The sequence below is a fragment of the Streptopelia decaocto genome (assembly GCF_964273445.1).
Source record: "Streptopelia decaocto genome assembly, chromosome: 3".
NCBI lineage: Eukaryota > Metazoa > Chordata > Aves > Columbiformes > Columbidae > Streptopelia > Streptopelia decaocto.
In genome coordinates, this window is record NC_138656.1 from 59,645,979 (window position 1) to 59,669,099 (window position 23,121).

At 42.4% G+C, this 23,121-nt stretch overlaps 1 protein-coding gene across 1 annotated transcript in view; it reads left to right on the forward strand.

The window, feature by feature from the left end:
• The first annotated feature begins 2,619 nt into the window (after positions 1-2,619).
• Positions 2,620-23,121, forward strand: part of TXLNB (taxilin beta) — a 36,440-nt gene continuing 15,938 nt past the window's right edge. Inside the window, exons 1-6 of the mRNA XM_082047828.1 lie at positions 2,620-2,738; positions 8,020-8,436; positions 10,368-10,459; positions 14,257-14,427; positions 20,672-20,866; positions 22,597-22,716. Of these exons, the coding sequence (XP_081903954.1) occupies positions 8,034-8,436; positions 10,368-10,459; positions 14,257-14,427; positions 20,672-20,866; positions 22,597-22,716 (981 nt within the window). The 5' untranslated portion in view covers positions 2,620-2,738; positions 8,020-8,033. The remainder of the gene's footprint in view (positions 2,739-8,019; positions 8,437-10,367; positions 10,460-14,256; positions 14,428-20,671; positions 20,867-22,596; positions 22,717-23,121) is intronic.

The window sequence follows — 23,121 nt, forward strand, 5'->3', positions numbered from 1 at the left end:
TGGCCAGTGCAAAAGGCAGGAGACCCTTCCCAGCGTCTTCACTTTCTGTCAAGAGGCTGGCCTGCAGGCCAAATCAGTCTGTATCGCTTTCAGGGGATATTAGGGCTTCTGCAGAAACTAAGCTTTTGTTCAGGTGGAAAAAAAATTAAAGGCTTGCCATTACTTGTGGGGGAAAAAACCAAACAAACAAAAACAACCTTTTGAAAGCGCCTTTAACCAACATGATACTGCCTTCAGAGAGAGTTTACATTTTTTTAAAGCCTTTGAGCATTTGAGAGAGTTTAACTGACAGTCTTTTGCGGAAACTTTCCCATAGCACACAAAAAGAATACATAAAATCCCTAAAAATAACTGTTGTCAGTACACCCTGATGTCTCAAGGACGTGACCAACTTCTCACCACCCAGTGAATCCTTGAGTGTCATTTGAGCTGTGATAAGAGCCTGCATGCATGCTGTCAGGCTGTTGCAAGAATGAGCTAACACGTAATGGCTTTAACCCCAGTGAAAGAAAGCAAAGCTGAACGTGTTTCCTTGTGTTTGTCAAGGAGTGCAGATATGCTGGAGTAACTTTCTGCAGCTCAGATGTTGCTTAGCTCCTTGGTAGCTCAGTTGTGCTTTTTGGTCTCAGAAACCCTGGAGCTGGTCTTATTTCAAAAGAAAAATGAACAAGGGACTAGAATAGGAGAATTTTTCAGTCAAAACAGAAGGAGCACAAGGAGCCCACACAAACACTCTTATCTTCACTGGTATTCTGCTCACTCTGCACTGTCACAAACAACTCCAGAGTTCTATCTTCTCTCAAAGCACATCCAGCCAGTCTCCAATGCCCTCCAAAAGATTCTAAACAGAAGCCTCTGACCTTGTAAGCTCCCTTTCATTATTATTATACTTAAATCTGTGACTTCCTAAGGAGCACTACTGAGCCACCACCAGTGTCTAAAGAAGGTCCAAAGAACTGATTTTTTCTTAAGCCATGATGCCCACACATCCTTAGATATGAGCTGCCTTTTCCAAGTAGATGAATAAAAATAATGAGAAATCAAGCGAAGTATGTTCTTTCTGCCCCACAGACACTCTCTCCACAAATATAGCAGTACTTTTAGTCTTCTCTAGTGTAAGTCTGAGATGCTGCTCACATATGGACTATTCCTGAGCCAATAGTTCTTCATACTGAGCTGCCCAGTACTGTTTACTCTTGTACCCCTTGTAAATGAGGTGCAAAACATTTCTAGATCCTCTAGTCCCATGCAACAATTATTCCGTTTGAAGGCTTACTCCAAATAATTGTAGCATACCTGTATTTTTCCTCCTGTCATTGTTCTGAGCCTTATTATTTTTCACTGGAGCCAAAGTCCCATTTCTCTTCGCATAGCCCTAATTGCCACTTCCAGTATGAGCCCTATTGCTTCTCAGTTGTTTGTGTATTTGTGCATTAAACTGACCTACATCTCTCTCTAGGGAGTGGGCAGCAGATGGGCCTTAGGCCATCTGGCATCTCAAGATGCTGCCTGAGTGGGTTGTGGGTTACAGAAGTGGTAGATGCTGGTTGCTGGATAAACAAGATGCAGCTGAGCTCCCTAGGGAATGCTCTGCTTGTTTGTATAAACAACTCTGGGCCAATGTGAGCAGCAAGGTAACATGGAAAGAGTAGGTCAGACAGATTACCTTGGCAGCAGTGAGAACATTTGTTTGGGAGCTATTGAGATCAGGGAGACAGCTACACCAGCCAGCTCCATTAGCACTGCTGCCCCAATGAGAAACTGGTCAATTCACTGGAGAGGCACCACCATGACTGAGGCTGGAGCATTTTCCCTTTCCTCTGAGGTTGGGGAAAGTGGGATGTTCAGCCTGGAGAAGAGACAGTTTTGGAGGCCCCTAACTGCAGCCCCACAATACCTATGAGGACATTATCAAGAAGACACAGACAAGCTCTTCATAGGGTTGTAAAGCGGGAGGAGAAGAGGCAAAGGGCACAAGCTGAAACAAGGGAAGTTCAGGCTGGATGTAAGGAGAGACTTTTTCATCATCAGGACAATCAGGCAGGAAAACAGACTTCCCAGAGAGGTCATGCAGTCTCCATCCCTGGAAGTTTTAAAGACTAATATAAAGCTCTGAGAGACCTGGTCTGAGCTCACAGCTGAGCTTGCTTTGAACAAGAGGCTGAAGTAAAGACCTCCTGTGGTCCCTTCCAGACAGTGAGTCTATGATTAAGAATCAGTCTGGTTTTTAACAAATCCTGCCCATATCCCATTCCACATTATGGAAATCCACCCTGGTCTTTCTGGTGCAGACAGAAAATGTATACTGAGTTTGACCAATCAATAGTCAATACTGACAAATTTTACACAGCACGGCGCATTAAGTCATTGAAGGATTAGGACTTAATTTTGAAGGGCAGCAGCTGTGTATGAATGCTTCGTTTATTTTCTCTTTCTGTGGGCCTGAGTCTCTAATCTCTTGTGCTATCTCTGTCAGAGCAGGGAATAGCCAGCAGAGCTGGCTTAAGCTGCCAGCTCGCAGGCAGCCTCCCTGCTCGCCTATCAGAGCCAGTCCCCTGCATTCAGTCTCTGCTCTGTTTGCTCCTGCTGTGTCATTCTGTCCTTCCCTTCTCGTTTGGTCTTCCCATCCCTCTTCCCTCGGTGACAGGATTACAGCACCAGTGTCCTGTTGCTGGCGTGCTCTTGTCTGAGCTTTCTGCCTGACTTTTTTTCTCCACTCACCTCTTCTTTTTGCTCCGGTAAGTCTGATGAACGGCTTCCTTGCTGTCACTGTGTGGTGGCTTGGTGCAAGGGCTTTAGTCCTTTAGTCCCTTTGGGACTTTCAGCCCACGTTTTCTAGGAATAGCCTGAAAAGCCTGGGCACTATGAGATGTGTGAGGAAAACAGGCGAGTAGCTAAGGCTGTTGGTAAAAGTAAGAAATGCTTCTCTAAAGAGTGATCAAAAATTTTAAGCTGGCTTTGGTAGAGCTTGCTTTTAAGTGAGACTAGGGGCCACGGCTGGTTTGCTACAACAGTCAGTGGTCAAGACTCAGGTGCTGCGTGAGAGGTGAGGCAGTGGACTTCAGAAAGTCTCTGAGTCTGGTTCTTTCCATGCTTGTATGAAAACCTACTGTGAAGCCTCCTCACTTTCATTCAGTTTTGTGCTAGAAAATTGTGCGTAAATCATAAAGCTATTCAAATGTAGCATGTAGTTGATAAAGCTGATTTTATCATCGCTTTCTGAAGTAATACATAGGACACTGTCTAGGCTATAAGAAGGTGCCTGTATTTTTCTGGAGGGCAATTGGAGCTACAGTAGTGTGGCCCATTCCAGAGTTTAATGTTTGCTGCTTTGAGGTGTTAATAAAGTTCATTCTGGTGTCCTGTAGCGGTAAAAATTCAGATTTTATCAGCTTATGCTAGCTCATGTAAGTATATGGAATGTGTCATTTTAGAGAAGTATGTCTATGTATGTGAATTTTGAGCACAAAGTGCTAAATACCATTACCCATTTTAGAAGTGCTTAAAATAACTCTTGGCTGCAGAGCAGGTGCCATGTGTCCTTCTGCTAGATACATGGGGAGGCAAGAGCTAAATATAGACCTGTTTGTAAACCCTCTAGAAGTTCAAACTGCAAGAAGGGAAGGAGAAAGCAAATCCCTTGAGAAGGAAGGGGAAGCGCTCTGTTTAAAAGAAGATAAACAAAACTCTGAGACAGTATGCAAGACAGTCTGCAAGAGAAGCTAAGAAGACAACATTTAATTTGTGCTTTGCTCATGCCAGGACGGTGCCTCGGCAGCAGTGTCTGCTCCAGCGGCGTGAGAGGTGGCTGGTGCAGCCCGGCATGGGGGATGGTTCTCCCAGCAGCAGAGGGATGGCTTTTGCTCCTCTGCTAAATCAGGCACTGGCTCTTGCCCATCGACCTTTTACTTTAGAAGTACTAGCTGATTTCAAAGCACAGCGAAGGCAAATTGTGCCATAAATGTGAAATGTTAAGGGATACGGTCGGAGACAGACAAACTCAGCACATTACCAGACTGAGCTTAGTGGCACTCTAGTAAGAAACCACATCCCTAAGAACCTCGTCTAAATGCCTTTTAAACACCTCCAGGGTTACCTTGGGGTGCGTCTGTGGCTGTGCTGTGTGCTCAGCCCAGCTTTGTGCCTTTGGGGACAACCACAGACTGCTGCTTTCCCAAGCATCAGTCTCACTGTGGGAAAGCAGGCATGGCCACGAGTCCTCCTACAGAAAGACATCAGCCTGAGACCAGTGTTTGTTACCTCCCACCTGAGACTGGGGGTCGCCTGTGCCCCGAGGAGCTCCATTGCTCTCCTGGGTTATCCCAAGCATTTAACAGAGGAAGGAAGAGAATGGAGAAGAGGGTCTCTCACAGTGGGGAGGAAGCAGCACCCTCTGGCTCTTAGTGTTTCCAACTGGAGGAGAGGAATCACAGAGTTATAGAATCATTTTGGTTGGAAAAGACCCTCGAGATCATAGAGTCCAACTTTTACTAAACCATGTTCCTAAGAACCTCATTGACTTGTCTTTTGAACACCTTCAGGGATGGTGATTCAACCGCTTCCCTGAGCAGGGAGGACAAGAGTGACTATCTATAGGCAGCAACCACAAATGTTTGGGATCAAGTTTCCATTCAAAAACACCAGGGCCATGAAAGATGCTGATCTGAGGGCTATGGAACATGTCCCAGATTTGGGAGGGCAGAAGGAAAAAAATAAACAAGATCCAACACTCAAACTCAGTCAGATCCTCCAGTCAGTCCTCCCTTTCGCCATAAAATAGGATATGGCCCTGTTGGAAATTCTGGTGCCTGGAGGCAACGGTAACGGTGGTAGGAGTCACAAATGTCAAGAGGTGGATTGCCTAAAATCGGGCAAACCAAGGAACCAAGGTATTTATCTTCTGGGCACCTAATTTTTAGGCATTAATGTATCTAAGATAGCACATAATATAAACACTTTGGGTCTTGCTGATATTGGCACTGTAAGACTTTTATGGCCTGATAAGGAAGAATTCCTGAGGTATATCAAGGTTAAACAAGCAGGAGCATGCAGACGACTGGGGCCAACTGCAGTAAAATTTCCCAGCATCAAAGGCTGTAAAAGGGGGCTGTTCTCAGCAGCACTCTGTGACGCTGGGGAAGCTGTTACACAAAACAAGGTGTAGAAGTCTTAACAGGTGCTGTGTTTGTGCTGAAAGCAGTTAGCAGATCCATGGTTCAGCCTGAAGGACAACAGAATAAAACATTAAAATATTTATTTGTATGTGTAAATATGATCCCCAGTAGGATCCATCAGGTGGCTACCCTAGGGTTAAAGTTTTTTTGCTGGGTATTTCTGTGGTTCTTGCATGCTCAGGCTGGTGGACTGAACCCCAGCAGATGTGAATTGCCATGGTTTCAGAGACTGATTGTTACTAACCCCTTTCTAGCTATGTTAGGGAAGATTTCCTGTGCAGCCAGTGTTTATACATCTTGTGTCCTTGTGTCCTTGATTCTAAACATCCAGTTTCTTTTTCATTCACCTGTGTTTTTCCTAATTACTTAGAAACGCTGTGCATAAATCAATCACTGCTGATGATTTAAAGCCTACTGTGTTTGCAGACATGCTTTGTGACTTACGTAGGAGGAAAACTTTAGCCAAACTGAGCTGCTCCATGAGGGATGCAGTTGGGAGTCAGGAGGCAGACAACGGAGAGAGTCAGGGTGCAGTGAGAACTGTGTCAGCTTGTGCCTTCTTACAAAGAGAGTAGGTAGTCAGAAGAGAAATTCATATTTGGAGATGGAGCATTTAGCAATCCTGTTTTCCCTCTGTGATGCACATGTTACAAAAATAGCTAGTTTAAATCAGGGATGTACTTTGTGAGACTTTTGTTCTGTCTAGACAAAAGCTGGTGAACCTGGGATTTCTGGCTGATTGATTGCCAATTGTCAGTTAATTCAAATTAATGAATACAATTGTAAACACTAGTCTGACCATGTCAGAGATAAACACATATTTTGTGGAGCTTCTAGCTTAGCATTTACAATAATCTAACTGACCTTGAATTAATTGGCAGTCAATTATCTCTAGTTAAAACAAGATCACAAACTGTAGTCTAACATTCATGCTATCTGGAATTATTTACCTAAATTGCACATGTAGGGTCTAATATTTCAATGTAAATTAAACTCAATATGAAATAAAATCAGACAGATATAATTTTACAATCACTTTGCAGTGATATAATGACCATGCCACATACAGGAAGGAAAGAATGGGGTGTGTCTGTCTGACAGGATCTATGGGACCAGGTCCAGCTGCCTTCCCAAGCTGTTCCCCCTGGCAAGTTGTACCTGTGGGAGGACTGCAGGGGAAGGGATTTGTAGCTAACAGTTTTCAAGCACATCCTAAACCTCACTCATATCTTTCAATTATAGGTTCACAATTAAATGCTTGAGAGATTATAAACTATAATATTTGACTATCTTATAAAATAGCTAGACAATCAAATCTTGAAAATGTTGCCTAAGTGATGACTGTCACTGCACTTCCAAACATCACTTTGACTGGGGAAAGTTTAATAACAAACACTGAGTCGTGTATGACAATAAATTACATCTTTCTTATAATATGCTGCCTTTGGCCAAGTTAGTTTATGATTTTGAAAGCTGTAGAAATTTAGACACCATAGAAGATAAAGGTTACAAGCAACTGAACAGAGAACAAAGTGCTTCCCAGTTAGCTCCATGTTTTCAAAGCAAGTTGTTTTTCAGAAAGTAAGAAAGAGTCACCTCAAATGCTAGAACAGAACTGAGAAAGCAATCTTTTTCCTCTCTTTGTTCCCCATTGATACCATTGTAAATCATGTCATTAAAAGGAGGAACAAAAATCAGCCTGAAAAAGAAAGAAAGGACTCTTTGGCTATAAAGAGTATGGAGCATGAAGTCAAGCAGAAGTGGGGGCTGGTTCCAGGGTGACACCCAGCTGTGCATCCAGCACCTCTGTGCTACCTCGTGAGGGCAATGCAGTGCTGGCAGCAGCTCTGCTGACACTCTGAGAAGGCAGGAGTTTTCTCTACACTGAGTTTTCCAGCCACATGCAGTCAGAGATGCTGTTTCTACTGGTACACACCTGCAGGAGCTGGTGTGGATGCTCTTGCTGACACCCTCATTGCCAGGTCCCGGGTAAGCCAGAGCAGCCTCCAGAGGAACACAGATACTGGGGGCTTTGGATTCACCTGGCTGAGTGTGGTCGCCCAAAGCGGTGGGAAAACAAAATCTTCTCTGCAAATTTGGAACAGATTATCTGAAATTTGCCCCAGAAAACACCGTGGACCATGGTGCTTCTGGTCAGTTTTACTTCATTGTGATTTATTCCAGTTTTTGTACTTTGTTAAACAAGCTGTAAGCAGCATGCAGCAAATACAAGAGAAGAGCAGTTTATAGCTGTTTATCTTATTCTTTGCCATTATTGTGACAGTGCCAAGCCAGGCCATTTGTAGATCAAGCACCATGCTGGGCTCTCTAAGAGCATAGTGCAGTATTCAGTGCACCAGATTAATTTAAAATATTCATTTTTCATGATTATTGACGTAAGATGTGCTGGCAGGAGAGAAATAGGAAATGAAACTGATGCAGCTCTGAAGTAAAGCTGCCCACCTTGCTAGCCAGCATTTGCAGATAAACAGATCAAGAAAAGTAAACAAGTGGCAAATAGTATGTTCAGGGAGGGAAGTGATAGAAATGACTCAGGTGTCATTTTGTGTGTTATTGCTGGCAACAGGAATAAAAGGGTTTGATTTTTAAGTATTAGGTTTGGGCATATTTTTCCTCTTGGAAAGTATATAATTTGCTTTTCTCCCTCAGGCAAATCACTTTGGTTGTTCATTTAAGTGTGACATATTCATCAAGCCAGAGCCAACTGATAAGGTGCCATACCAAATTCCGCACAAAATCACTCACATGCTGGCTGAGTTTCGGGAGCAGTTATAAGACTAATTTTGCCTGCTTTTAAATTAATCCTCCATGTGTTTTCTGTCAGGTACTGCACCAAGCATGGAGAATGACCAGTCTCCCACCTTGCCCGGGCAGGACATCCAGGGGCAGAGTGGGGACAAAGCTGCCCCAGGCTCGCAGCCCCCTGCTCCAGCCCCCACGGAACAGCCAAGCGCCTGGCCCGAAGGAGCCGTGTGTGACATCTCAGAGGAGCTGAGCCGGCAGTTGGAGGACATTATAAAAACTTATGGGTCTGCCGTGAGCCTGATGGAGAAGGAAAGCACCACTACGGGAACCAACAGGCCTGAGAAGGGAGAGCCAGGCAGCGTGGAGGATGCTGAGTGTGAGGATGCAAATGAGGAGGGTGAGAAAGAGAAACTGGCTCCTGGGGATGCTTCCAGAGCAAAGGAGCCCAGCAGCAGCAAAGAGCAAAAGCTGGAGAAGAAAATCCTGAAAGGACTAGGCAAGTACTTGCATACTTACCCAGCCCTTCTGTGGACAGAAATAAAACCTCCCTGGTCCTTGCTCTTTCCCAAGTTAAGCCTCTGCAATGGATGATGGGGACCTCTAGTTACCACTGAAAATTATGGTGACTGTTACAACTTTTCTCTAACTGATAATTATTTTCAGCAATTACAAAACAGATACACATAGGCTGTATCAGATATTAGTCCTTTGAAAAAGACAAAAGCTTAGGATTGTATCACACAATTCTGATGTGCTATTGGGCCACTCAAACTAATTAGCCAAAGCTGTCAGTCTGACGGCACACTGCAGAAAGTTGCTCCTTAGAGAAAAGAAAACCTGATCTCTCATTTGTGCCTCAGTAAATTTTTCTTCCCCTGCTTCCTCAGTTACGATTTCTCACTAGTCCTAACAGTGCTAATGGTGCTATTATGTGGTGTGGGAAATTCACTAACATGCCCAGGTTATTTTTCATCTAGCGGACCTCCAGACTCATGATGGACTATGTGAAATAAGCCAATGTGCTCTTTCTCTCTAAGCACAGTGCTTAGAGAGCCCCTCGGCCATGGCAGTGCTCTGTTAGCTGAGCCAGAAAGAACTCAGCAAGTTTTTGGGAAGGTTGTCCTTTCTCCTGGGCAGCCACTAGAGAGCAATGTAGTTACATCCCAATCTAATAAGCATGTAATTTGTTTCCCTTCCCACGTTAAACTCCCGCCGATCTTCAAGCTTCACCTTTGTGTGAGAACCAGAACCCAGCCGTAGATCAAGACTATAGAAAAAATCACTGCAGGACGTTCTGACAGGCAGGGGACTAAGCATAGAACAGTGCAGGGCTTTATTTCCAAGTGCCTTGAATATCCAGGAGAAAGCTCCCCCATTTCTATTGCCCTGGCTTAGATGCAGTTATTGGTACCTCTCCAAGATCAGTGAAAGTACCAAAGCACGGCTCTCCAGCTGCACTTTCAACAGTTTTCACTCCAGGATTTGATTTTAGCTCTCGTGAACTTATTTTTATTGTTACTGTAGAGACAATTTAGTGTGAAATAGTGGATTTTCTCCACAGGCAGTACTTCTGGACTGCATTAGGCTTAAAGTAGAAAAAGGTCCAGCCTAAAGCAGAAAGCAAATTTGCTCTCACAAACTCAGGAAAGAGAAGCATTTGGAAAAGCACAGCCAAGCCCCTGGCACCACAGCCATGCTTATCTGCAGGTACACCAGGGATATTTTGTATTTGATGAACAAGTGGTATTCAAGCTCCAGCTCATACTCAGGGCTGAAATTAATACCAGGAGGTATCAGAAGGGAAGCAATATATAAATGGCTATGCAGTGAATTAGCTATGCATGCCCAGATAGTTATTAGACTGTGAAAGCATTGTCTCTGGTATTCATTCTCTCTTTACCAAGTCAGACAACTGATTTACATCAGGATCACGTAGCCCAGACCTGGCTGGCAGTACCCACCACTCTCTGATTTTTCCATCTGCACTATAGTCTCTCTACCTGACTTAATCTTCCTTCTGTCTTGCATGGATTGAGCAGTGCAGGAGGTGATTACACCAGCTTTGATCAGTTTTTGCCTGCAAAGAGATCTGGCTTCTGAGCCTCTGGAGTCAAATATGCCATATATGTGACCCTGTGACATTACAAAAACAATACATTAAAATTAGGTTATACAGAAAAAAGGCTTTTGCTAGAAGATAGCACATTACTGAGGGCTGAAATAGAAGAAAATTCAAGCATGTTTGTTCTTGTGAGGAGAAGAAACCAACATGAATTCATAGAAAAAATTATTTGTTTCGTTCCAAAATGCCTCATTTCTCCCTGAGTTTTTACAGATTCATGCATCAGACAACCAATTTCATAACAGTACACCAGCTACAAACTACCTCTACCATCAAATCTCTGCTTCTTTTTTTTTTTTTTCAAGGAAAGGAAGGCACCCTACTGATGCAAAGCTTGAACAAGCTGAATACTCCAGAGGAGAAGCTGGATCTGTTATTTAAGAAGTATGCTGAGCTGGTTAGTACAACATTGGTTCTCCTCTGTGCAAACTGTCTATACAGTAAGATATAAAAACCATATGCCATGCAGCATGGTCAAAGTTCATGTAGTAGTAGCATCTGTCCTGCTAAGTGAATCCCAAAATAGTTGTCTGGGTTAAATAATCAGTTAGAGATGAGAAGGAGAGAAAAAGTGAGGAAAACAAGCTGGGCTCTTGCCTTTGTCTTCTGCAAGGAGTTTTGCATACCTCCATATGCAGGTATTGCTTTAAATTACATATGAGTGATTTAATAATAATTTTTAAAAATAGTGCAGGGCTTAGTTTAAAAGTTAGGAAGCAGACAACCAGGAACGAGAGACTTGAGGCTAATGGTTAGAGAAACCACAACATAGTGAAATGAAGAATCAAAGCCCCTGCCACCATAATGTCACCCCTGTAACAATGCCAGCGACCTCTGTTCTTTCCACACTTAAGAAAAGTTATTTTCAGATCAAGTGTTTCTTTCTAATAAGTTGTTACAGGGTTCTGTGGCCATAAGCTGTGGAAATCTTACAAATGAAAGGGCTGCAGCATTTTACTTTTTGTGAAGTGCTAAAAGATTTGCCAAGCAGAACAATGACTTTGTAATTGGTTTTATGTGCAGATGCGTCCATGTCTCATCATAATGTGAAGTTCAGCTTTCTCTTTTTTCATGTAAAATCCTCTGATTTCATAAATTTGGCTCGGGCTGATGATGGTTTAGCTTGTGCTTAAAGAGACTTCACACCCACAGATTAACTGAAGTAGGTCATCTTCTTCCTCTATAATATACTCTCCAATGCATTCAAGCATCGTTGCAGCAACTGTATAAAACAGGGGCAATATTGCAAATAGTCCATGCAGGAGAAAGGTGCTAAGACAAAAAAATACTGAACATTTGATTTTGACATCCTGTGTAATGTCACTGAAATAAATCAGTTAATAAACACAACTGCAAGCTTATTGTAAAAAGCCTTATACTGCTCACTCAGCACAGCTGAGGGGTGTAGTGTGATCCTTGTGGGTCCCTTCCAACTCAGGACTTTCTATCATTCTAATAACTTATCAGCAGTCAGGTGTAGTAATTACGACTATCTCTGCTCCCTCTTGTCCATCCCCATCACACACTTTAGGACACTTTTTGCTTTTGCTAAGTTATTTTCCAGCCTTCAGCTCTCCAGCCTGGTGAACCACCACGTAGTGACGCAAACCCTTGTTGCTGCTCAGGGGAAGGTGCAGCCATGTGCCAGGCTGAGCTGGGTGCTGGCAATGGCTTCAGCTGCATTAAATAGTGCTGCTGCTGCCACCTCTGCCCAGCTGTGACCCCACACAGCATCAGCACTTCCCCACAGCCACCCAGCTATATGCTATTTAAGTATTTATGCGTGTGCTATTTATGCACGTGCCCCGGCACAGCCTTTAGAAAAGAAAACACCAGAAAATGGAAGGCATCAGGGAAGAGCATGGGCTAGTGTGAAGGATGCCATGACTGCAGGGACAGGAGAAGAGGACAGTTTAGCCATTTTGGCACAATCCATGCCACATTACTCACCATTAGAGAATGTTTCATTCACTAATACTGGTGTAGGCAGAGTGTTAGTAAAGCAGACTCTGCTTCACTATAGCTTTTGCCTACAAACAGCTGTTGCAGAATTACTTGAGACTGGTTTATTTTCAGAGGTCCTGAGGGTCTCACAAGTGTTGAGCACAAGAAGTATACACAAATAAATTAGTATCGTTATTGTCTGCAGTGGGGTCAAGATAAAACTTTTTTTCCTAAATTGAGAGTTTCTCTCTCTAGGTCGGCCTTCCAAAATCAGGATTTCTTCTATTTGTAGTTAATTTTAGATAATATTTCATTAATTATTCATAAAAACATAGCATTGGAGGCCCTTTTGTCTTTCCAATTTACCAGTAAATTCCCTTCTTCAGTGTAAGAATGAAACCATATCTTAGGCACTCCTGAGAACTTTGAAATATTAGTTTTTAGTGCAAGCCAATTTTTCTTTTAGGGGGAGGGGTGGAGAGAGAGAGAGAGCAAAAAATGCTTGGAAGACGTTTCATATTGCGATTAAGACCTATTTTATTCTAAGCCAGCTATCTCAAGCACAGCTTGAGTGAATCATCTAAAATTTGGATAAATAATTATCCGCTCAGCACAGGCTACACATGCAAAATATGAAGCAAAACGAATCTTTTTTGTGTTTTTAAAAGGAAAGGAGAAAGGGCCAAAATCAAGCTTGTAAAGGAAAACAAATCTCAGCCTTAATTACAAGGAAGCTATTTTTTTTCCTACAATACTAGAAAAATTATTTTAGCTAGTGCAGCTTGATTAGATGCAAAAGCTCCTATTCTGATCTACTAGGGTAAAAACACACAATACACATGCCGAAAGTTGGGCATAAACTGTAAATATACGCCAAGCTGATGACTGCATTGTTTTGTGGTGTGCCTGATTTGATTGATAGTACATAGAGCTCTGTACTGTAAGCATAAATTACAGAACATCTGCAGAAAACAGATCCTCAGGCAAAGAATGTGTAAAATGCGGTGACTGTTGACTGTTTTGTTTGAGCTGCATATCATTTCCCGGCACTCACAGACTTTCCCAGTCATATTTGGGTTAATAATTAATACTAGTCGTACGTATTATTAGATAATGTAATCTTAATAGCAACTATCATTATTAAGGGTTGCCCATTGCAGCTCATATGCTGCTGGTTTTCAACCAGAAAACATCTGGACTTCAGAAACATCTCACAATGTATGCCTGCCTGTAATGCAGCGAGGAGTGCGTCATAATGAGAGATGAGATCCTTAAAAGCTTAAGAGGTGAAATGCTCTTTGACATATCTGTCATGGTGTTAATTTGCAGTGCAGGAATTCTTTTTTTCAGAGCAGCCAGTAATGGGCACGTGTCAGAAGAAATGACCAGTCTGTGCAGTGACTGCTCTTAGTAATTCTGTTGCTGACCTTCATCCCTCCTCCAAATACACCGTTATTCCTCCACAGCCCTCTGGGGAGGCAGGAGCCACCCACCCACAGCAACAGCAGGTTCCCAAGTGAATGTCAGAGACTGACTGTCCATATTTTCTGTGGTAGTTATGTGGAGATGAAGAGCACAAAAGAGGTTTGATTCACTGTAACCCACCCCTGTTGATGACAGGACCTCCAGAAACACAACTGACAGATTCTCCCATGTGCTCCTGGGAGCAAGAGGAGCCTGGCAAGAGGAGGTGCCTACAGATCATTTTGGGGGGACTCCTCTCTGAAGAGCATTCTCCTCCATCAGCAGCAAAACCCCCACACAGACGGCATCCCCGGTCTCCAGCACCTCTTTTGCTGTTGTTTTTTCCAGCAGGTTCCTGGGTAACTAGGAAGCTGCTTCTTTTTCAGGAAGCTGCAAAACAGACTGAGCAGCTATTGCTTTATTTCATGATCTGGAGAAATCTCACCATGTAAAGCACTGCTGGCTGCTCCAGTTCCTAATGTTGAAACAAAAATAAAAACCTCACACATCCTTCAGAGAAATTCAACTCAAAGAAGGAAGGGCTGAAGCGGTGTGAAAAGAGTGTTAAAAACTATGTTCAGCCACACTACAAGCACACTTGTGACTGTTGCAGTGAGCAGGCTTGAGACTTCCTCCAGGTTGCTTGCTCCTCTCCCATTAATGCTGATAAATAGAAAACATTTCCTAAGAGGTTAAGAAAGTGTGAAGACTTCCCCCAAATCAAAAGAACTAGTTTCCTCTTTTCTTCCTCTTTTTTTTTCGTTTTAATCCCTGTTCCCTGCCCAGCTTGAAGAACATCGTGCTGAGCAGAAAAAGCTCAAGTACCTGCAGAAGAGGCAGGCCCAGATCACCAAGGAGAAGGACCAGCTGCAGAGCGAGCACAGCCGAGCCATCCTCGCCCGCAGCAAGCTCGAGAGCCTCTGCCGGGAGCTCCAGAGGCACAACAAAAACCTCAAGGTGAGTGGTGGCTTCATCAAGGTAGCCGACAGTCGGGAGGGAAGATGATGCTGATGCCTTCCCATCTTGCTCTAGTACCAAATCTAACAGACTTTTGCATCTGCATGTGCAATATATAACTTCATATACACTCTAGTCTTAGGCCTGTTTATACCAAGGCCCCTTTATTCCTCGTTTGGCTATATCAAAGCATTTTTGGACATCGAGTTTGCACACATTAGCTGTAAGCCCTCCTTGGATTAACAGGGAGCTCAGTGCAGATAAAACCCGTGGTGCTGACAGACCAGGTCCCTGAGGCTGCAGATGTGAATGCATGGCCAGAATAACAGGAGCACCAGCCTTGCTCCAGGGGACTCACAGAAGGCTGGCGGGTGTTTTCATGCAGCTTCAGCACTTGGGCATTTTTGGGTGATCTGTGAGGGTTAGTCAATCAGGACATTTGCCTCAAGACATTGAACCTCAAGACAGGAAGAATGCCAACACTGTTTGTGGAAGTCATTTGGATTACAAGAATCAGTTCAAAAAGGAAATTTTCAGGAGTGTCAAAAGGCTGGGCTCCATGTGGATGTCTGCCTACTGCTTGGTGCATCATGCCATGTAAATGGGAAATTTATAATATAATTATGCTTCTTAAGAATTTTTGTGTTCAAGAGCTGTATTTCTGTTGTGATCTTCCTTTTCCCTGAGTACATGTTAATGATGGTGATGTTATTATAATAGAAAAAGCCTCTCCTTTGATCTTTTCAAAATCCTTCTTTATGGGGATATAGTTATGTATAGAATTACACATATGAATTCTCAGTAGCAAGAATTTCACCTGATATAACCTCTGCTAACTGTAACAGATTTTCATTGATTTCCACCACCTCAGGAGCCGGCCTTCAAGGTCTATCACTGACTTTCATAGTATATTGGTAAGAATATAGCTGGGAGGGGAAACGGCCATGTACACACTCAAACTGTGCACATGTAGAAGGACAAAAGCAGTTTAACAGATAGTTGAAAAATCTAGAAGCAAATCTTTGTGTGCTCAGTTATAGTAGCACGAAACTGGCAGTGCAAATAGTATTTGTGCCTGTCATTTGTAACAGACCTGAGCTACACCTCAGTATTGATCCACACTGATTTACCACACTGTCTTTGGGCAAAATCTTTCAAAATAAATACAAGCTAATTTTAAAGTGATTTAAGAGTACAGTATACGGTGCTTTGCATAGACTTAAATGAGATTTCTCAAACAAACAAATTGTATCAGTGGAACAAATCAGTGGAAATGGTGATATAGAGAAAAAATAATTATATTTGGAACAGCTTTTGTTGAATTCTTCATACATTTTCCCAGCTATGATATGCTTATTAATCTCTCTAATAGAGAGCATGATTTTTCCTTTCTCTTTGCATATAAATACTTCATTACACATTTCATCTTCAAATTTAGCAAAGTCTCTTTCCAACATCTTTCCACCTGTTGGACTGTTTTACTTTGAGACTAGGTCCCCTAAATAAACCTATTAATTTCAGACTCAGTTCTGATTTTTATCCTGTACCCATGCAGGTAAGCCAGGAAAGGTATCTGAGCTGATCTTGTAGTAGGAACAAATGTTCACATTTCAGCCACATCTTTCCAATAATTTGGAGACCTTTTAAGAAATCCTGAATAATAGCTTTCCTCTGGTTCCTGTGCTTTCAGTGTAAAAACAACAAAGTTAAATAAAACAGTAAGACAAAACGTCCTTGCAGAATGAATGAGGATTAAATTAATAAACAAAGGTGTTAAATATCTTTATGCAGTTTTGTCTCTCTAAGAATTTTAACAAAATTCTTAGAATATTTGCCTTTAAGCTTTAGCTCCTGGACATCTGTGAATCTCCAGAATCTCATGTGCTTATTTAAATGAATGCAATTTTCTTTCACTTATGACTGTACTGAGAGGGTCCAAAATGAGAGAACTGATTGAATGTTATTTTTAAAATCTCCTGCTTAAGTCATTTTTATTTTGGTTTTGGCAGGACAGAGAAGCTGATTCATAATTTTTTAGCACTTGGGATTAGCACTTCTGATTATGTTCCAAAGTGTGGAAATTAAAAACTGTAGGAGACTGTGTTGTTTCAATAGCACAGGAGAAACCTGTCCTGTCCAGATCATGAACCTCCTCTGACTTGCCATGTGGTACATTATGTGCACATCACGTCATGTAAATGTCGTCTTCACTCATCTGGTGTGTGGAATTCCCATTAAGTGGAGATCGGTGCAGCCAAGTGGTGATGAATATGCAATAAGGAGCTGTGCTGAGATCCACAGGGCAGATCATCCTTGCACTTACACTTCACAGCAGAAAGCAGATGTTTAATTCTCCCTCCAAGAAAAGCAGAATAAATGTACATGAAATAGCATAATGTGTTCCCACTGCAACAGAGAGTAGTTCTGCTCAGACCAACAGCATTTCTCTGCATGGTGTTTGTGTTCTGTCAATTATCTGATAGTCTGGTGGCTACTTAGCATCTTGTAGTGACACGAACCTCTCAGGTCCCTTGTATTTTCTGCTACTGTGCATTATGCAATGACTTTCATACAAATGTCACATAAACCAACAGCTTTGATTATGGGCTCAGCTCCAAACTGGCTCAGACCATGATGCCTGAAAGAAGAGAATGCTTCATTGAAAATTAGGAGTTCCTGCTCATGTCATCTTGGCTGATAGGACTTCAGCAGACCAAAAGTCTTCTTGAGTTGTGCCAGAGAGGCATGAGAACCAGAGGTGATCCTGCCCTTCTATTTGCAAATAATTTCACATTCCAGTGATAAATCCCAAACTACAGAATATCCTTGTCTTAATTTTACAAGTTTTTATTCAATGCATTCTTGCATTTTTAGCAGTAAAACATGAGAGTGATAGCAGTATTGCAGGAGAACACAGGAATATGTCTTTTATAGGGTAGATATGGAGCACAAAGATTAAGAAAGGGCAGAGGAAAGGGAACTATAGTTTATGGCTGGACTGTAGTCTTCCACAACTGGAAATCTAAAAAAGAATTTACGGTGCTTTATTTTTATCATTAAAATTGAATACTTAATTTAAAACATGGTTTGCATGCTATGATTTCACCATGATAATCCTGAAATGTCACCATCCTAAACACCTTGTGCTCTGCTCCCCTCAACCAAGCAAACCAGGAACTTTGGACTCCACACAGCTATTTCATCTGTAACAACAGTAACACAAAATAGAAGTCTGTCTTCAGGCCTCCAATTTTGGAGGAAACTTAAGGATCTTGCTTTGCACTATGACATTATGAAGGGGGGAGGACTAAGGAATCTACTGGCAAAAAAGTATATTTTCTCAGATTATGGGAACATGCGTTAAGTGAAGAGTTGGGGCTGTAGCCAAGTGATAATAAAATCTGGGTGATGCCAATGATTTGAAGTTTGCCAGACTATGCCTGCCCAGGTGAGATGGGTGAAGGGCAGCCATCCCCACAGCCCTGGAGCAGAGCTGGCAGGGACACAGGGCTCTGCTGGTGGCACCATGAGCATCCAGCCCCCACCCTGACTTTTGCAGCTGGTAGAGGTTCAGGTTTAAAGCAGACACCTCCAAAGACCCATCACTATTCACATGGTATTATCGGTAGCACCTAGAAGACTCTGAGGATGAAACTGTATTACCTGAGGGACAGAGCACTGAGACACAGAGGGGTTTTTCCTTGGCACAGGGAAGAAGTGATGCCTGCAGGTCTCTGCACAGTGCCCAGGCTACACAGCCGCCTTTTAGCTCAGCCGGCTCCTCACATGCACACCCACCTTTAATCTGTATCTGGGATCTCAAGGATTTAACAAATCATTGCTATTTCACAAAGGACTCAGAGGAGCTCTCTGGGACACACCTCATCTCCCCTTTTCTTCAAATATTTTTTTTCTCTGAAGGAGAATAGGTCAAGAGAAATACTTTGCCCTGCAACTATATGCTTCCTGGCTCAGTGTCTTTAACCATGAATCTTTGTATTGTTTCTGTGCTCTGTATAATTGTTCTACCTCAGAAGAGAGGATGAGCAGGAAATAAGATCCTCTGAGTAACACTTGCCTTTTTTTTTTTTTTAAACATTTGCATGATTGCTATTCTCAGGATGTCTCATTTCACCTTGTGACAGAACTGCTCAGTGTGACAAACACACAATCCACCAAGTTTTTGTTTTATATTCTGTTGGATTTATTACTCCGGAGAGCTTTAAATCACAGCAGTGACATGTTATAACACCATTTGGTCCACTGAAACAACAAAGTATTTTTGAGGAAGGATGTTTTGAAGCCATAGAAATATGATTCCAGACATGCAATTTCAATTTCTCACTCTGACTTCTTGAAGTGAAAACACTTGGTCATTCTCCTCCCTGCTCAGGGCTGCACCTTTACAATGGAGAACTAAGAGGCTCGAGCAGCTTTTTAAAGAGTGTATTAGATGTAAAATGGAGTTCTGACTTGACCAAAACTATTAATATCTAGGAATTCAAGTGAAATTTGGCAAAGTTTTGAACAAAAGTAGAAAGGATGACATTGTTTGTAAACATCCCCTTTCAAAAGAAAATTTAATGTTTCATTTTGGCAATGTAGCATTTTTAACTCTACTTTGCAACAGCATTTCTTTTCCACTATTGTACTAAAAAGAGTTAAACAAAAAGTAACTACAAACAAAACAAAGCTTGATTTCTGATCAAGCAAAATTTTTCAGGCTAACTCAAAATCATTCTCACAAATTTAAAAAAAAAAAAAAAATTAGAGAGCTTCATTTTCATCTTGCTGCAGATTTTTTGCATGTCAAATTTCCAAGCCAGATGCTGAACCAGCCCTCCCCCCCGACATTTGCCCAGCTCTGTCTGAAATTCTTTCTTCCTCTTAAGAGTGAGAGTCCTGGGCTCACACGTGGTTTTATTCTGTTTGTGAGTGCACACACGTGTTCTTGTGTGAACTGCAGAGCACTGTAGGGCTTCGTGGTGATTTCTGTGCACTGAGGTATTATTAGCACTAATGGCTCCAATACTTTCCTCCCATCATCCAAGGAGTTGTCATCTCTGTCACTCCCTGGTCAGCAAAAGGACAAACGTCTCCTACCTTGAACAACAGTTGTCCAAGGTCAGGCTTGTGTTGTGCATGCTAAATAGAAATTGGGTCATTTGGTGTTTGTCTTACTTTAAGAGCAGGGCCTGAATCAACACCTTTTATGTCACATTTATGATATAGATTATACCTCATTAGAGTCAGCTAAGGCTTTATTCAAGCATATTTATAGAAAATACACATACGCAGTGTTATCAGAGTTTTTTACATAAATGACTATGCTAGTCGAAACCTTATTAGAGTACGCCATTTGCATGCTGTGGAGCGGATTCTTAAACACGGTTCTGGCATGATTTGTAACTACAGCAGATATGGTCCTGACCACTGTATGTCAGGATTATATTCCCCAGAAGGGCAGACTGCCCTGGAAGCAAATGAGTAGGGAATAAATGTAGTCCATATTTCTTGATTCAAAGCAGTGAATTCAGATTCTTTCTGCACTCTCTTTTATATTAACAAATCCAAAACAGAATTTCAACAATTGGTTAAAAAAAAAAAAAGCAAAGTTCTCATTCTCTGCTTTGATTCTGTGAAAAACAGCCCATAAGCTTGCCTTGATTCCACCACCCAATAAATTAGTCCAAATGTTGGTGTCAGTTAAAAAGTAAGGGAAGGAAAATTGAGGAACTGGGAGAAAATCTACAGAGTGTATTTGTCTTAAAAATTAAAATCTCAGAGACCATAAATTTGATCTGAGGATTCATAGTTAAAAGGAGGCATTCTAAAGGGTGAGTTTTTAATCCAATCAGAAAGTATTTTGATAAAAGAGCTTTCAGCTGCTTCCACTAAATATCTTCTTCCAAAGCAAAAGCTGTGCTGCAGTACCATGAATCAAGACATGCATGTATGTCCCTTTTCCAGGCTTGCTTTCATCTGAAATTCGGCTCTACATCCACCTTTATAAATGCAAATTCTTAGTTCCTAATTTTTTCGAGGCCGCTGCATAATTTGCTCTGTAAATTTAGAATCATGCCTAATGTTGAAGCAGATGAAAGCAAGAAAATCTCCAAAGAGGAATGCAAACATGTATAATCCTTCAAAGGGAAGCCTGATGCTACTCTGAAACAGTATCTTTCAGGAACCACTTATTATACATCTCACTTTCATGCCTGCCTTCTCTCCCGTTTAACAACAGGAGGAAACAATTCAGCGGGCACGGGAGGAAGATGAGAAGAGGAAAGAAATAACTAATCATTTCCAGGGCACGCTGAGTGAAATCCAGGCTCAGATCGAGCAGCAAAGCGAGAGGAACATGAAGCTCTGCCAGGAGAACACGGAGCTGGCAGAGAAGCTGAAAAGCATCATTGACCAGTACGAGCTGCGGGAGGAGGTGAGAACAGCACCCTGGCTGCCCGTGGGGATGGGCAGTAAATCCAGCTTCCCCAGGGGACAGCATGAAGCATCGCCAGCCTGTTCCCCCTGACGGCTATCATTAGGGTGTCTTGTGGAGGTAACAAGGGCAGCCTCCATCACACTTTGCTGTCCAAGCATGACCAGGCACTCAGCGAGCCTGCCGGGCCCTGCGTGGCCAGCTCTGCAGGCAAGGAGCTGCTGAGGCAGACACCCTGCCTGCAGCACCCGCGGCAGCCTGGCCGTGGTGGGTAGAGAGGCCGGCTTATCCCAATGTTGAGGTGTGCCAGCCACCTGCTGAGCTGCCCTCTCCCCCCCCTCGCCGCTCCCCCAAATCTTCAAGGAGCTCCCCAGCACTTGTTCCTGCTTCCCTCCCCAAGGCCCCACTGAGCACTTCCCACCTCCCATCTCTTTGGACAGCCTGTTCTGCTGGTGATGCCAAGTATACTTTTGTTCTCTCCAGGCACAGGTAGCTGAGAAGGGCTCTGATGTGAATGCTCTGACCCTTTCTCAGAAGCAGGAAATTAAGAAGACAGATAAAGAAGGCCCTTTGCATTGGAGTAGATTCTTCTTTGAAGGCACAATGCTCACCATAAGATCTAGCAGACAGTATACAGATGGGAAACTATTCTTTCTGTAAACACTACAGTTGGTCAGAAATTTTTGAAACAAAAAATAACCACCCTTCAGTGAAACCCTAAACTACCTTCTCTTTTTTTTTGTTGTTTTTTTTACTTTATGGTGAATGCTAGCAGATATCACAATGAGTCTTTTTATTGTTTCTAAATACACTTAAATGTGAGCCTCAGTGCAACTGGACAATATTATCATACTGAATAAAATATAAGTAATCTGTCCTTACAATCTGGAATGCCCAACATGGTACATCCATTTCCAAATCTGTTGCATTGTGTATGAAGTCTTATGCTGAATGAAGGACGTGTACATCCCTGTCTTGTAGTTTGATGAGAAGACAATGTGAAGCCAGAGGGATGCACTCATAATATTTGCTCTGTGAATTTTGTCTAAATGCAGGAAGAGTGAAGAGGACTATCAGCAACATTTACCTCCTGAAGGTCACCATGGAGCCAGATGTTTTATAGGCCAGAGGAGGCCTCTGGTTCATCTGGTCTGAGGTTTTCCACATCCCCAATCATGTACTTTCACCCAGGGCCTCCATGCCCACATTGTGCATCTATGGCAAAGGGGATGTACAGGGCTTGTATTTACTGAGAGGACAGTGGGAGCCACGCAGATGCTCCCAAGTACTGCAGGTGCAATGTGTCTTCACACATTTATCCACACAGTGGCTTAGGGCCACCACATAACAGCTCAAAAAAAGTCTGTCACCTGCATATTTATTATTGATGAGCAATTATTTAATCTTCAAATATATTGCATTATACTGATAACTTCATATGTAGGCCATAGAACTGGCAAAGATCCTAAGGCGCTATTTTAAAATTATTTTTTTTGCTATAATAAATCAAAATGGATAGTGTAAACATGTTAAACTTTCCAGGCAAATTCTGTCACAGTTTGTTCTTATCAGCACTGTATCTTTTTAGTGATTGCAATAGGTTGTGAGTCTTACTGTGTTGCAATATTTTTGTTTTATGAGTGTTTGGGTAGATAGCTGTGCATGTATGAGCATGAAGGTCTGTGTGTGTAATTAAACCTGCACATTCAGCAGAATTTATTTCCTTACAGCACCTTGATAAAATATTTAAGCACAGAGAACTTCAACAGAAACTGGTGGATGCCAAGTTGGAGCAGTCTCAGGAAATGATGAAGGAAGCTGAGGAGCGACATCAGAAAGAAAAGGAATACGTACATATCCTTTTAATCTGTCTGTCTTTTAGCTAACTTTAGGCCAAAACAAGCCCTGCACGCTATTTCACTGATAAGTTGGTTCTTTGGGTCACAGCTGGGATGCAGTAGCAGAGACCTTTTTATTGCTACTGTCACTGCTGGATGTAAAGGAACAGCCTCTGAAAGGCTGCTCCTTTCATCAGCATTTGCAGTTTTGAAGCAAACTGCAGAGCAGTAGGTTAGATCAGAGACTGCTCTAGCTAACTCGCTGTTACTACACAGTTGATGGATCATGACATTTGGTCAGGTGATGCCATTAGTTTTGAAACAGCTGTGATATTTGATACTTCATTTCCGCTCATGATAAATGAGTGTGTTTAAACAATCAGAGAGGAGAACAAGAACATGGGATTAAAGTGAGAT